This window comes from Chiloscyllium punctatum, chromosome 4 (assembly GCF_047496795.1).
Source record: "Chiloscyllium punctatum isolate Juve2018m chromosome 4, sChiPun1.3, whole genome shotgun sequence".
NCBI classification, from domain to species: domain Eukaryota; kingdom Metazoa; phylum Chordata; class Chondrichthyes; order Orectolobiformes; family Hemiscylliidae; genus Chiloscyllium; species Chiloscyllium punctatum.
The window spans coordinates 7,958,448-7,974,363 of record NC_092742.1 but is presented as its reverse complement, the minus strand read 5'-3'; the positions used below and the strand labels follow the sequence as shown (position 1 = coordinate 7,974,363).

Sequence of the window (15,916 nt, the reverse complement as noted above, 5' to 3'; positions counted from 1 at the left end):
GGATGCTGTAAATCAGAAACACGAACAGACATTGCAGGAAAAGCTCAGCAGGTCTGGCAGCATCTGTGAAGAGAAATCAGAGTTAATGTTTCGGGTCGAGTTCTGAGGAAGGGTCACCGGACCCAAAACATTAACTGATTTCTCTTCACAGATGCTGCCAGACCTGCTGAGCTTTCCCTGCAATGTCTGTTCACGTCACCTTGACAATTTTCCCAATCCTCTAGGACTTAAACCAGATCCTAAGAGTTCCTGGAAGATTATTACCCAGCACATCCACTATCTCTGTGGCTACTTATTTTAAAATCTGAAGATGCACCCCATCCAGGGGATTTTTCAGCCTTTCCCATTATTAATTTCCCTAGTACTCTTCCTCCAGTGTTGGTTATTGTAGTTATTCCCTTACTCTTTTGCTCCTCGATTATTCAGTATTTTTCAAATATTGCTGGGGTCCTTCACTATCAACAATGATACAACATGTGTAATCAATTCCTCAGTCATTTCCTCACTACTAGTTCCCATTCTCTGAGGGCCCAAGGTTTACTTTAGCCTTGCTCTTTGTTTATATAAAGATCTTACTGTCCTTTTTTTTTATAATTTGCTAGCCTGCCCTCCAAGCTTATTTTTTTCCCCCATTTTTTGGTGTTTAAAACTTATCTAAATCTCTAATTTAGCACAAAACTTTACCACGTTGTATATCCACAGTGTGACTAGGAAAAGAATTCCAGGATTTTGACCCACGAGCAGTGAAAGTAACGGCAATATCGTTCTGAGTCAGGGTGGTATGGGACTGGCAGGGGAGCTTGCAGCAGCTGGTAACGTCATACATCACCTGTTATTGCCCTACTTGGTGGTAAAGGCTGTGGGTTTGGAAAGTGTGGTTGGTGAGTTGTTATAGAGTGTGGAGATGGTACAGACTGCTGTCTCTGTATGCTGACAGCGGAGGGAGATTACTTTGATTTGTCATGGGATATAGGTGCTGCTGACAAGTCCAGAATATAAGGTCCATCGCCAACTGCCCTCAAGAAGGTGATGATGAGTACCTTCTTCAATACTGTTAGGAAGAACGTTCTAGATTCAGCAAAGCGTCCCAATAGCTTTAAGTATTTGGGATGACCTGAAAGGACCTAGAGTTTTTATGGATACCTTTCCCCTCATTTCGCTGGTCAAGCCAAGTGAAATAGGAGCTTCCAGCAGATCCGCAGTTGGACATTGTGGGGAGGTGATGGCCTAGTGGGATTATCGCTGGTCTGTTCAACCAGGGACCCAGGTAACGTGCTGGGGACCTGGGTACGAATCCCATCACAGGTGACGGTAGAATTTGAATTCAATAAAAACAGCTGGAATTAAACGTCTCATGGTGACCATGAATCCATTGACAACTGTCACAAAAACCCATCTGGGTCAGTAATATCCCTTTAGGGAAGGAAACTGCCATCCTTACCTGGTCTGGTCTACATGTGACTCCAGACCCACAGCAATGTGAGTGGTTCTTAACTGCCCTCTGGGTAATTAGGGATGGGCAATAAATGCTGGGCCTGGTCAGCAATGCCCATGTCCCAAGAATAAATAAAGAAAAAAAAATGTATACTTAAGATAGATGTGCTCTTTATTATATCTCCCCCATTAACTGTAACTTCAGTCAAAACTTTCCAAAATAATGCCATGTTACAAAGGGCATTAGCAACTACTGATGTGAGGTTCCCAATGCTCCATCCTCAATGACTTCAACACTATCAGCACTTGCGGGCTCTCCTTTAAGCTATCCTATCCTACAGTTAACACACACAACTACCACCAGATTGCCTAGAAGGTGATGTTGGCTGAAATTAGGACATGACACCGAAAGCTTGGACAGAATACAAAAGGCTTTTTTAAAAAATATCAACAAGGAAGGGAGTTTAAATGCATTACAGGGGAAACCCCAGAGAATGGGGGCAATTCAGCAAAGAGTGAGACATGTACAAGCTGGGGGGCATTTACAATAACGCAGTGTGTTCTGAACAGCAAATAATTCAGGGAGGGAATGGGGGTGAGGTACAGCAAGAAAAGGTTGGATAAGGGTAGACAGCTGGTACAATGACAGTTATTGTTGGAAATATTAATGGTAAAACCAATGTAGGTCAAAGCTGATGGTGCATGAAACTTACCTTCTGTGCTTTGGATAGAGTATGTGGATGGTGGAAGGTTAGCTAGGAGTATTATTAAACTAGGAAGAGTGCAGAAAAGATTGAGTAGAATCTTACCTGGACTGGAAGAATTGAGGTATAAGGAGGGGGCTGGACAGGCTGGAACTTTTTCCCTGGAGAATAGGAGTCTGAGGGGTGACCTTATAGAGGTCTATAAAATCATGAGAGGCACAGATAAGGTAGATAACCAACAGCTTGTCTACATTTGTGGGCGGCACGGTGGCACAGTGATTAGCACTGCTGCCTCACAGCGCCAGAGACCCGGGTTCAATTCCCGCCTCAGGCGACTGACTGTGTGGAGTTTGCACGTTCTCCCCGTGTCTGCGTGGGTTTCCTCCGGGTGCTCCAGTTTCCTCCCACAGTCCAAAGATGTGCAGGTCAGGTGAATTGGCCATGCTAAATTGCCCGTAGTGTTAGGGGTAAATGTAGGGGAATGGGTCTGGGTGGGTTGCACTTTGGCGGGTCGGTGTGGACTTGTTGGGCCGAAGGGCCTGTTTCCACACTGTAAGCAATCTAACCTATAAAAGGTGAGTAACTGAACATTTGGGGCAGCACGGTGGCACAGTGGTTAGCACTGCTGCCTCACAGCGCCAGAGACCCGGGTTCAATTCCCACCTCAGGCGACTGACTGTGTGGAGTTTGCACGTTCTCCCTGTGTCTGCGTGGGTTTCCTCCGGGTGCTCCGGTTTCCTCCCACAGTCCAAAGATGTGCAGGTCAGGTGAATTGGCCATGCTAAATTGCCCATAGTGTTAGGTAAGGGGTATGGGTGGGTTGTGCTTCAGCAGGTCGGTGTGGACTTGTTGGGCCGAAGGGCCTGTTTCCATACTGTAAGTAATCTAAAAAAATGGTATGGGAATCAAGAACGAGAGGACTCAGGATTAAGGTGAGAGGGGAAAGATATGAAAGTGTCCAAAGAGGCAATGTTTTCACACAGAGCATGATGAGTGTCTGAAATGGGCCGAGGTACTGGTGGAGGGGAGTACAATTTTGTCATTTCAGAATCATTTAGACAGGTATATGGATGGGCTAGGTATGGGGGGGGATACAGACCAAATACAGGCCAGTGGGACTAGTTTAATTGTGAAAACTGGATAGCATGGACAACTTGGGCTGAAGGGCCTGTTTCCATGCTGTAAGCTTCTATGACAGCACTGTTACACTCCCAGGACAGAGACAGCACGGGGTTAGATACTGAGTAAAGCTCCCTCTACACTGTCCCCATCAAACATTCCCAGGGACAGGGATAGTACAGGGTTAGAGGCTAGAGGTGAGAAGGTCAGGGGACAGTGTTTTCAGCAGCAGATCGGCTGTGGTTAGGGTGAAGCAGGCACTGTTAGCGATGAAGAAACATGTTAGAGAGGACAACATAATCGAGACGTCAGCTCAGAGGGTGGCTCTGAGTAGGGGAAGGTGATGAAGGGCTTATGCCTGAAATGTCGATTTTCCTGCTCCTCAGATGCTGCCTGACCTGCTGTACTTTTCCAGCACCACTCTCTGGACCAGTGGCTCTGAGTAAGTTGGTCCCCCTCGAAACTGGTGAAGGGTGAGAAATTAATCCAGCTAGCTGCTAATTTATGGAAGTTGATTCTTACGTTAAAAACCCCAAGTGGCGCTTGTGAGTTTACCTTTGTGCAGTTCACATTGCCGTTCAGGCACTGACAGGTGTTACACTCCTGTTCCCATCGGATTCCATGCGGATGGTACTGTCCCGATATAAAGCATGACTTCCCAAAGCCGATAACTGCATTAAACAAGTAACAGCATTAGGTCACAGCCAGAGATGAACAGCATGGGCTTAGATATAGAGTAAAGCTCTCTCTACACTACTCCCCCACACTCCCAATCCAACACTCCCAGGACAGGGACAGCACAGGGTTGGATACAGAGTAAAGCTCCCTCTACACTGTCCCCCATCAAACACACCAGGACAGGGACAGCACAGGGTTAGATACAGAGTAAAGCTCCCTCTACACTGTCCCCCATCAAACACACCAGGACAGGGACAGCACAGGGTTAGATACAGAGTAAAGCTCCCTCTACACTGTCCCCCATCAAACAATCCCAGGACAGGGACAGCACAGGGTTAGATACAGAGTAAAGCTCCCTCTACACTGTCCCCCATCAAACACACCAGGACAGGGACAGCACAGGGTTAGATACAGAGTAAAGCTCCCTCTACACTGTCCCCCATCAAACACACCAGGACAGGGACAGCACAGGGTTAGATACAGAGTAAAGCTCCCTCTACACTGTCCCCCATCAAACACACCAGGACAGGGACAGCACAGGGTTAGATACAGAGTAAAGCTCCCTCTACACTGTCCCCCATCAAACAATCCCAGGACAGGGACAGCACAGGGTTAGATACAGAGTAAAGCTCCCTCTACACTGTCCCCCATCAAACACACCAGGACAGGGACAGCACAGGGTTAGATACAGAGTAAAGCTCCCTCTACACTGTCCCCCATCAAACACACCAGGACAGGGACAGCACAGGGTTAGATACAGAGTAAAGCTCCCTCTACACTGTCCCCCATCAAACAATCCCAGGACAGGGACAGCACAGGGTTAGATACAGAGTAAAGCTCCCTCTACACTGTCCCCCATCAAACACACCAGGACAGGGACAGCACAGGGTTAGATACAGAGTAAAGCTCCCTCTACACTGTCCCCCATCAAACACACCAGGACAGGGACAGCACAGGGTTAGATACAGAGTAAAGCTCCCTCTACACTGTCCCCCATCAAACAATCCCAGGACAGGGACAGCACAGGGTTAGATACAGAGTAAAGCTCCCTCTACACTGTCCCCCATCAAACTCTCTGAGGAGATATTGACAATGATATCCCAACTGAATGAGAGGAGGAGACAAACAAAACTGTAGTGAACGAAGCCCAGGTTGAGGAGGTGAAAATCAGACAGCATCACCTTGTCTTCCGCAACACTCATATTAAATACCAGTGCTACAGGTCAGCAGACTCTCCCTTCTGTTCCCTCTGTACATATGTAATGAGGGTATTTACATGCACAATGTTAGTTTTTGTGCACATTCTTGCCAAAGTCAAACCCCCAGAGAAACCAGTTTTGAGAAAAACAGCGACAGATTGCGAACTCATTGAGATGAATCAAGCCGGATTATTCCAATGCTCCTTGTAGTGAGGAAACATCAAAACTATGAGGAGTTACTTCACCTTTCAACATAAACAGGAAATGTTTCTCTCTGTGTCTCAGCCTCAACAATACAGAGTGAGGGACAGGCATGGCCAGGGGCTGACTATGGTGTCAGGAGGAAAGGCCAGTGATGTGCACTGGGAGTACAGCACAACATCCGATCAGGGACAACACAACACCGGGGAGAATAAGAGACAAGTGCAGCAAGTTTTCACCTGGTTTAAAAGGATGGGGAAAGCAAATTCAATAGAAACTCCCAAAAAAAGTGAACAGAATAAATCATTAAAGGGAATAAAAATGACCAGGTTTTAGAAAAGGGCAAGTGACCTAACTGGGTAGCTCAATCAAAGAGCAAAGATGGCTGCCTCTGAGGGACATGGATAAGGTGAATAAGCCAAGTACGGATATTTCAGGAAGGATGTGGAAGCATTGGAAAAGGTGCAGAGGAGATTTACCAGGATGTTGCCTGGTCTGGAGGGAAGGTCTTATGAGGAAAGGTTGAGAGACTTGGGTCTGTTCTCATTGGAGAGAAGAAGGCTAAGAGGGGGATTTGATAGAGACATTCAAGATGATCAGAAGATTAGTTAGAGTGGACAGTAAAAGTCTTTTTCCTAGGATGATGGCATCAGCTTGTACGAGGGGCATAACTAGAAATTGAGGGGTGATAGGTTTAAGACAGATGTCAGAGGCAGGTTCTTTACTCAGAGAGTGGTAAGGGCATGGAATGCCCTACCTGCCAATGTAGTCAACTCAGCCACATTAGGGAGATTTAAACAATCCTTAGATAAGCACATGGATGATTTTGGGATAGTGTAGGGGGACAAACTGAGAATAGTTCACAGGTCGGCACAACATCGAGGGCTGAAGGGCCTGTTCTACGCTTTATTGTTCTATGTTTCCCCGGGGTACAGGAATGCAAACCTACTGGGCACAGGGTTAAGATTTAAAGATTTAAAAGGGACCTGAGGGGTAACTTTTTCATACAGAAGGTGGTGCGTGTATGGAATGAGCTGCCAGAGGAAGTGGTGGAGGCTGGTACAATTACAGCATTAAAAAGGCATCTGGATGGGTATATGAATCGGAAGGGGCTATAGATATGGGCCAAGTGCTGGTGAATGGGATGAGGTCAGATTGGCTGGCACAGACAAATTGGAGCTAAGGGCCTGTTTCTGTGCTGGACATCTCTATAATTCTGCAGCTGAACACAAAGCTTGTGCCTTGTGTTCTTCCCAGACATCAAGATGCCAAGAGACAATCTGGGCAGCTCACGGTCACATCTATAGGACTGAGCCACGAGGGTCTGACCAGCTCAGTGTCAAGCTTCTGACCACGTCCTCAGGCAATCCCATTTCTCCCCACCCACCCTGCACCCCATATTCTCCTCTTCATCGACTGCTGCTGCGATAGAGTTCTACAGGGCGAGGAGCAAAACTCCCACACTGTCTCCCCCAAAGAGTGCTGTCAAGTCAGACAAGGAATGATCATTTGTTGAAAACACGTACCTTCTTGGCATCTGTGACCTGCTCTTCCAGGAGGGCAGATGCACCTGTACCCATTAATCTCATCCACACAAGTGGCTCCATAAGCACAAGGGGACGTCTGACATTCATCGATGTCTTTGAGAGAGAATAAAACGCATGCATTAACAAAGAGATGAGGGACAGTAAATATGCTGATGAGACCACGTGCTTCCTGCTCAGCCTAATTGTGAAAAGCCAGCCCTGGCCTCTTCAGTCACATCATTAGTTCCACAGTAAACAATCAAGTTAAAGCAGCCATTCAAAGGCAGCTCTGTAAGAGGCTTTTATTTTCCCGAGCCTCATTCAGAGCCCTGTGTTCACTGTGCTCACAGCTGTGCTTTCAGAAACTGCCAGTAACTAAAAAACACAGGAGGCAAACTCCCATTCCCCTCCCTCACCCTCACCCAGATACGGAGCTGCTACTGAGCCAGTGCAAACAGGACAGAGAGAGAGAGAGAGAGAGAGAGAGAGAGAGAGAGAGAGGGGGGGGGGGGGGGGAGAGAGAGGAGGGGAGGGGGGAGGAGAGAGAGGGGGGGGAGAGAGAGAGGGGGGGGAAGAGAGAGAGGGGGGGAGGAGAGAGAGAGAGAGAGAGAGAGAGAGAGAGAGGTGGGGGGGAAGAGAGAGAGAGAGAGGGGTGGGGGGGGAAGAGAGAGAGAGAGACACACACACACACACACGGGGGGGGGAAGAGGGAGGAGAGGGGGAGTAGAGAGATAGAAGGGGAATAGAGGGGGTGGAGAGAGAGAGAGGAGGGGCAGGAGGGGAGAGAGAGGGAGGGGAGAGAGTGAGTGGGGAGTGGGGAGAGGAAGGTTGGGGAGAGGGAGGGTGGGGAGAGAGAGATGGGGAAGAGAGGAGGTGGAAGTGGGGGGGGGGGGGGGGCAGGAGGGAAGAGAGAGGGGAGAAGCCAAGGAGAGAGAAAGAGGCAACAAGGGAAAGAGGGGGGGCATGGGGTGTGTGGGGGGTGACACGGACAGAGGAGGAAGAGGGGTAGGGAGGGGAGGTTGAGGAAAGAGGGAGAGAGAGGGGGAGAGCCAGAGAGGGGAGGAAAGGAAGGGAGAGGAGACAGATTTCATAGACTAAAGGGGCAAGAGGGTTTTTTTTTAAGTAGATGAAGAGTGCAGAAGGAAGTAAATGTAAAATAAACCTTCCAACCATCAACTTTACCCAAACCCATAGTCCACACCTTTCCGCAGCTCCTGTGATATCCAGTTCTGCCCCAAAATTTAAATAGTGGATACAGTTTAAAATATTCATCAAATTTAACAAGTTTTAATCTCATTTCACTTTAGCTTCATGGGTGCTAACTGCCTTCAAATTCACCTGCTGTAGCTTGGACTTGCCTTGGGATTCTCTCGCCAGGCAGGACTCTCACTAAAACCACTGAGCCCCTCCTCTGTAACATCCTGCTTCCTGTGTTGGACTACTGAAACCCTCAGACATTAACTATCTCCCTCTGAATTAACCAGTATTAGCTTCCAAGGCCCAAGCATCCCATTTGCTGTCATTTAGTGAAGGCATCGAAAACAGAAGCCAGGAGGTTCTGATGGAGGTAGATGTAACATCAGTTTGGCCACAGTTGGAGCCAGTCACTGTACTATAACCACACTGTGACTGTGTTAAAGAGGGAGTGCAGAGGGAATTCGCCGGGATGTGGACTGAGCTGGAACTATCCTGCTACGCAGACTGGATAGGATGGTCATGATTTGGAGGGACCGGTGTTGGACTGGGGGGTTACAAAGTTAAAAATCACACAACACCAGGTTATAATCCAACAGGTAGGACTGGATAGGATGGGGTTGTTTTCCTTGGAGCAGTGAGGGCTGAGGCAAGGGATTTAGTGGAGATGTACGAAATGATACGGGGCCCAACTTTATAGGAATTTAAATAGTCATTGGATAGACATATGGACAAAAATGAAATGGAGCAGGTTAGATAGGCTTCAGATTGGTTCCACAGGTTGGCGCAACATCGAGGGCCAAAAGGCCTGTACTGTGCTGTAATGTACTATGTTCTAGGGTCAATACAAGTAAACCTTTCTCCATGGTAGAGGGGTCAATTACTGGGGCAGCAAAGTTAGAAGGGACTTAGAGAGAAGGTTTTCTCACCCAGAGGGTGCTTGTAGCTGGAGCTCATTGTTGTGGTAAAGGTGGGAACCCTCAAGGCATTTACATGGGACTTAGTCAAACTCCTGAAACACCATAGAACATAGAACATAGAACATAGAACATAGAACAATACAGCACAGAACAGGCCCTTCGGCCCACGATGTTGTGCCGCACTTCTATCCTAGATTAAGCACCCATCCATGTACCTATCCAAATGCCACTTAAAGGTCGCCAATGAATCTGACTCTACCACTCCCTCGGGCAGCGCATTCCATGCCCCCACCACTCTCTGGGTAAAGAACCCACCCCTGACATCTCCCCTATACCTTCCACCCTTCACCTTAAATTTATGTCCCCTTGTAACACTCTGTTGTACCCGGGGAAAAAGTTTCTGACTGTCTACTCTATCTATTCCTCTGATCATCTTATAAACCATCATGTACAAAGCTGCAGGCTAAGTGCCAAGTATCAGGAATAAAGTTGATATGTGCCTCTATGAACAGCATGGACATGGTGGGCTGAAGGGTCTCAATGCTGTAAAGCTCATTGGTTCCATGACTCCATCTTGAGCTGATTTATCCATGACCTATCCCCTTACAGAGGGTCAGTTTGAGGGACATCTTGCTGCTGACATCCTCGACATCAAAACTGCAATTGACCGAGTGCAGCATCGAGGAACCTGGGCTTCAGGAGTTCGGTAAATCTCAGGATCTGCACATTGACCAGAACATGAACAGTTCAGACATTTTGTTAAAACTTTCACGGGCTGTGGGTGTCACAGACTAGGCTCGTTTGTGTGACCCATCCCCAGTGGTCTAGAGGGCAGTTAAGAGCTGGGGGTCACATGATGGTCTTGATAAAATCAAGGAGCAGTAATAAAGCCATTTCTATAAGACCCATCTGCTTTTCTGAGAGGGAGAAGGGGAAGGGGAAGAGAGAGAGAGGAGAGAGGAGAGAGAGAGGAGAGAGGAGAGAGGAGAGAGAGAGAGAGAGAGAGAGAGAGAGAGATGTCTCCAGCACACTCGTGTTTTGAAGATGGACAATGCTGTGTGCTAAAAGATTCCAGAATACCTCCAGAGTGCATCAGCCTTGGCTCCCTGTAGGTAACACTCCCCTTTCCCAGTCCAAAGATAGCAAGTTCAAATCCATGGCAGAAATGGGAACACAATGCAGACTCCCAATGCAGTGCTGAGCTATTGTCTCCAATGTTAACAAAAACCCAAAGTGGCCCTTCAAGTAGAATCAAGAGATCCTGCAACATGACAAGCAGCACAGTTCAACTCCATGTCCAGCCCAATGTATGTAACATATTTCAACCATCACTAAAACTCGAAAGAACTGCAGATGGTGTAAACCAGAGACAAAATTTGGAATTTCAAGAAAAGCTCAGCAGGTCTGGCAGCATCTGTGGAGAGAAATCAGAGTTAACGTTTCGGGTTGAATGAGCATTCCTCAGAAAAGAAAGCCCACTCCCTGGCCATGATAACCTTGTGTGTGAGAGAGAGAGCTCACAGGAGTCAAACTGATGGCCATATCTCCTCCACTACAGCACTGACCGCATTTCAAAATGACACACTGTCGAATGTCCCAAGGTCATGAAAGGTGCCATAGAAATGCAAGATTTTACAAAGACAAACCATTTAAAGTGGCAATGCAATTGGGCATCACTTATAAAAAAGGGACTGAAGTAAAAAGTGGAAGGTATTACCAGCACATCGGATTACAGCAAAAAAATTAAATGTATCAATTATTTGCTTCATGAACTGGACGACATTAATAAATCATGTTTTATGTTATAAAGCATCCCAAAGAATTTCATAGAAAGAACATTTGACACAGTCGAAATGTTATAAAGTATAATTTAGTTAGCACAAAAGGTGATTAAGAAAAAGCATGTTTTTATTTTAAAGACAAAGATTCCTGAGAGTTTCTTTGGGATGAAAGAGGATAATGAGAGTGGGGAGAGTTAGGGGATAAAAGGTTCCAATTCTTCCAGAGGTGGCAAAGGGGCTTTTCACTCTGAATGAAGAATTCAACCAGCTGGTGTTGCATTATACAAGGTACAAGTGACCTTCACTCAGCTGAATATGTCAAGAGGTCAGAGACGGACTGGAACAAAATGGGTGTCGGGTCACAATGGCACAAGCCCTGAACTCTCCCTGTTCTATGTGTTAGTTACTTACTGATCCGACAGTCTGGTCCAGCGAAGCCGGGAGCACATTCACATCGAAACCAATTCACACCATCCACGCAGATGCCTCCATTGTAGCTGTAAAGACAAAAATACCCCCAAACACACGCTTGTCAGAAAGTGATCTCCTGACACTGTTGACATTACCACAGCTGAGGCACACACACACACACACAACTTCTACCTCAAAACCAACAACCATTCAAATGCAAATTTCAATTACCATTAACAGAAGGCATTTCTAGCACTGGGCTGACAATGAGAGAATGGAAGGTTCCGGAACCCCTGCTATTACACTTTCAATCCACTAGCTACATAGGATTTCCAATAATAACCCTTGGGTTCACCCCCACTATCATCACCAACTTGACCCACCCCCAATCCAATCTTAAATACTGGAGTGTGAAGTAAAACAGAAATTGCTGGAGAAACTCAGCAGGTCTGGCAGCATCTGGAGAGAGAGAAACTAGTTAATGTTTCAGGTCCAGTGACCCTTCTTCCGAACTAGTATGGCTTTGTAATGTCCTGGGTCACGGATAATGCAGACCACCCCTTGCAGCCACAGTCGTTCACTTTTGTTTCACGGGACTTAGTTGGGAACAGGTTTATCATTTTCCAATTCTGAAGGGTCACTGGACCCTAAGTATGAACTCGGTTTCTTCAGTAACTCCTGTTTAGGTTTGTCATTCATCCAGTTCAAGAGCAAGATTGACAGATTTGCAACAAATCTGGTACAAATGCGATTACATGCTGCACATTTATTGTTTAATTAGATTACAGCAAGACTCTCCCTTTTTATCTATTGTAACAACAGCTGGCTTACACTGTCCTCAAATTCTCCCTGACTTCACTGACATGCAGACTGGTTAAAAAAACAGCATGCGTATGATGTGGAGATGAAGGAAGCTTTTGATAATGGTTAAGATTTAAATTAAGATTTTTATAGTCCCTCTCATGTTCACAAGCAAGGGAAGACCGTTTTCACAATACTATGTCAGTTGTGTTTCGCTGAGTAGCACTGTCGTCCAACTCTGAGTTCCAGGGTCACTCCATGGAGTTGAGATATCAGCACAGAGGGAGAACTGGGCCACTGGAGCTGCCAACAGTCATTTGAAACATTTAGAAACGATCCAAATGGAGTCATCCTGGACTCGAAAGATGAATTGTTTTCTAGATTCACAGATGTTGCGTTTGATCTCTAGAACTTTGTTTTTATGTTGCATTCTACAGATTGTGTGTGTGTGTCTCTGAACGCGCGAGAATCTGTGTGCCTGTGAGAACTTTAAGGAGTGTGTGTGTGTGTGTGTGTGTGTGTGTGTGTGTGTGTGTGTGTGTGTGTGTGAGAGAGAGAGAGAGAGAGAGAGACAGTGATAGAGAGAGTGAGTGAGAGTGAGAGTGAGAGAGTGAGTGCACGAGAGAGTGTGCAAGAGAGTGTCACTGTGTGCCAGTGAGTGCAAGTGTGTGTGTGAGTGCGAGTAAACTGGTCATCATATTCCCCACATTATAACAATTCTTTCAGATTCTGTTTTGAAATTTCTTCATGGAACATGGGTTTTGCTGGCTGGGCCAGCCCTTATTAGTGGTGTTCTGCTAAGTTAGTCAGTCCCTCGGGCATGTTAATCTTTAAGTTGCCACTTTGACTGACGTTGCATCTTGAAAAGTTGCCAATCACACTAATGCACACACGCACACTCACTGACACACAGTGACTCTCTCGCACTCAATGTCCCATGCTATTGCAATGTTTGACTCTTATAGAGCAGCTATATCATTGATAACTTGGAAGAGGGTACAGAGGAAATTGACTAGAATTGGACCAGCAAAGAGGGCTTTAAGTTATGTGGAGAGGCTGGATTTGCTTTTCTTAGAGCAAAGAAGATAAGGGTGAGATTTAGGAAGAGGTTAGAGGTGTAAATAATCAGGAAGCATTCCAATTTGCAGGAGGGTCAGTAATTAGTGGGCAGAGGTTTAAGGAAACTGGCGAATTAACCACAAGAAAAGATTAAGGAAGTTCATTAGTTGGTGAGGTAAATTAAGATAACCAGGGACGCATCACCTGAAAAGGGCAGTGGAAGCAGCCTCAATAGGAACTTATTAAAGAAGGTGAATAAATATTTAAAAAGGGGAAATTTAAAACAGAGCTCGAGGGGAATAACAACAGTGGGACCAACTGGATCTTTCAAGGGCCAGTACAGACATGATGCACTGAATGGTGTTCTTCTGTGCAGAAAGATCACAATTTTATTGCCAAGGTGATGGAGGTGCATTCAAAGCTTGCCAGTCCTCTGGAAGTGGCACAGACCAAGTACTCATTTAATGTTGGTAATAAAGGTAAACCCCTCTGCCAACACCACTTACCATGGGTGAGGGTTGCAGTCATTCTTATCTGTGGAACAAAACAAAAGGAAGATTTAAATAAAACGAAGAACGCGGATGCTGGAAACTTTACGCAAACAAAAACAAAAAATGCTGGAGAATCTCAGTAGGTCTGGTAGCATCTGAGCAGAAAGAAACTCAGTTCACATTTTTAGTCTAGTGACCCTTCTGAAGAACTCAAAATGCAAACTCTCTTTTCATTTCACAGATGCTGCCAGATCTGATGAATTCCTCCAGCATTTTCTGTGTTTGTTTGTAAAAGGAACCTGCTTTACCACAGAAGGGGCTGTGGGCACTCAGTCGGTCACAGCGAGGAGGATAAACTCTCCATCACCGGCTCCCAGCCACCCAAGTCCCTGCAAACTCTAAATCAAAGCCAAATGTGGCACATGTAGATTGGTGCCCCCATTATGACACTGAGGGCACCCCCATCTCTTCAGGTGGATATAAACCACCTCCCCACCACACCTCTCCCCCCCTCCCCACCTCCCCACCACATCCCTCCCCCCTCCCCCCTCCCCACCTCCCCCCTCCCCCCCTCCCCACCACACCCCTCCCCCCTCCCCCCAACCCCCACCCTCCAGTGTCAGTCACCAATCTTCAATGCTCCTCTGAGGTCAGAATCAAGGAACCCATTCAAGGATTGGACAGAGTGCTCAAGTGCCAAGCTGCTCAGGCCTGAGAAGAATCAGTCATGCCAACACACTGTGCCAACATACTGTACCAAGGGAGTGTCACAGTCATACAGTCAGAAGTTATACAGCGTGGATACAAAGCCTTTGGTTCAACCTGTCCATGCTGACCAGATATCCTAAAATTAATCTAGGTCCATTTCCCAGCATTTGGACATAACCCACCAAACCCTTCCTATTCATATACCCATCCAGATGCCTTTTAAATGTTGTTATTGTACCAGCCTCCACCACCTCTTCCAGTAGCTCATTCCACCCTCTGCGTGAAAACGTTTCCCCTTAGGTCCCTTTTAAATCTTTCCTCTCTCACTCTAACCCTATGCCCCCTCTAGTTCTGGACTCCCCTACTCTGGAAAACAGACCTTGACCATTCACTCTATCCTCATGACTGTGTGAACATCTCAACAAACACCCCTCAGCCTCCGATGCTCAGCGAAAATTGCCCCAGCCTTTTCAGCCCCTCCAACCTTGGCAACATCTTGTAAGTCTTTTCCAAATCCTTTAAAAGGAGGGCTTCCTCTTAATGACTAGTCACAGAGATGTGCAGCACAGAAACAAACCATTGGGGAGAGAGTGAGGACTGTAGATGCTGGAGATCAGAGTCGAGAGTGTGGTGCTGGGAAAGCACAGTGGGTCAGGCAGCATCTGAGGAGCAGGAGGATCGACGTTTCGGGCATAAGCCCTTCATCGGGAATGGCTTATGTGAGAAACGGACCCTTCAGTCTAACTTGTCCATGTCAACCAGATATCCCAACCTAATCTAGTCCCATTTGCCAGCATTTTGTCCCTTATCCCTCTAAACCCTTCCTATTCATATACCCATCCAGATGCATTTTAAATGTTGCAATTGTACCAGCCTCCACCACTTCCTCTGGCAGCTCATTCCATACACGTACCACCCTCTGCGTGAAAAAGTTGCCCCTTAGGTCCCTTTTATATCTTTCCCCTCTCACCCTAAACCTATGCCCTCTAGTTCTGGACTCACCGACGCCAGGGAAACGACCTTGTCTATTTATCCTATCCATGCCCCTCATAATTTTACAAACCTCTATAAGGTCACCCCTCAGCCTCCAACGCTCAAGGAAAAAGAGGGCCAGCCTGTTCAGCTTCTCCCTATAGCTCAAACCCTCCAATCCTGGCAGCTTACTTATAAATCTTTTCTGAACGTTTTCAAGTTTAACAACATCTTTCCTATAGTAAGGAGACCAGGACTGAATGCAGTATTCCAAAGTGGCCTCACCAATGTCCTGTACAGCTGCAACATGACCTGCCAACTCTTATATTGAATGCACTGACTGATAAAGTGTACCAAAAACTTTCTTCACTATCCTATCTACCTGCGACTCCACTTTCAAGGAGCTATGAACCTGCACTCCAAGGTCTCTTTGTTCAGCAACACTAGTGAAATATTTATTCTCCAAATCAGTAGCTCTGACACAAACTGTCAGGTTAAAGCTTGGGCTGCTTAAACTGGCTTCTGGAGGAACATGTGCAGGAACGGGTGCCCAGCACACAGCGATGATGAATGGAACTTACTCTGACTGCAGCTTGGACCTTCCCATCCTTCCTTACACACACAGGTGAAAGTGTCGCCACTTCCCACACACGTCCCTCCATTCTGGCATGGGTTCGGGATGCAACTGCTGTTCTTCGCTGGAAGGAATTAAGTTCAC

The 15,916-nt window shown here is 46.6% G+C and overlaps 1 protein-coding gene across 2 annotated transcripts in view; it reads right to left on the bottom strand.

Moving 5' to 3' along the window:
• Positions 1–15,916, bottom strand: part of jag2b (jagged canonical Notch ligand 2b) — a 231,095-nt gene that overhangs the window by 11,914 nt on the left and 203,265 nt on the right. For both annotated transcript variants that reach the window (XM_072568028.1, XM_072568029.1), the window contains 5 exons: positions 15,780–15,896; positions 13,534–13,561; positions 11,168–11,253; positions 6,862–6,975; positions 3,813–3,928 (listed from right to left, as the gene is read on the bottom strand). In XM_072568028.1, the coding sequence (XP_072424129.1) occupies positions 3,813–3,928; positions 6,862–6,975; positions 11,168–11,253; positions 13,534–13,561; positions 15,780–15,896 (461 nt within the window). The remainder of the gene's footprint in view (positions 1–3,812; positions 3,929–6,861; positions 6,976–11,167; positions 11,254–13,533; positions 13,562–15,779; positions 15,897–15,916) is intronic.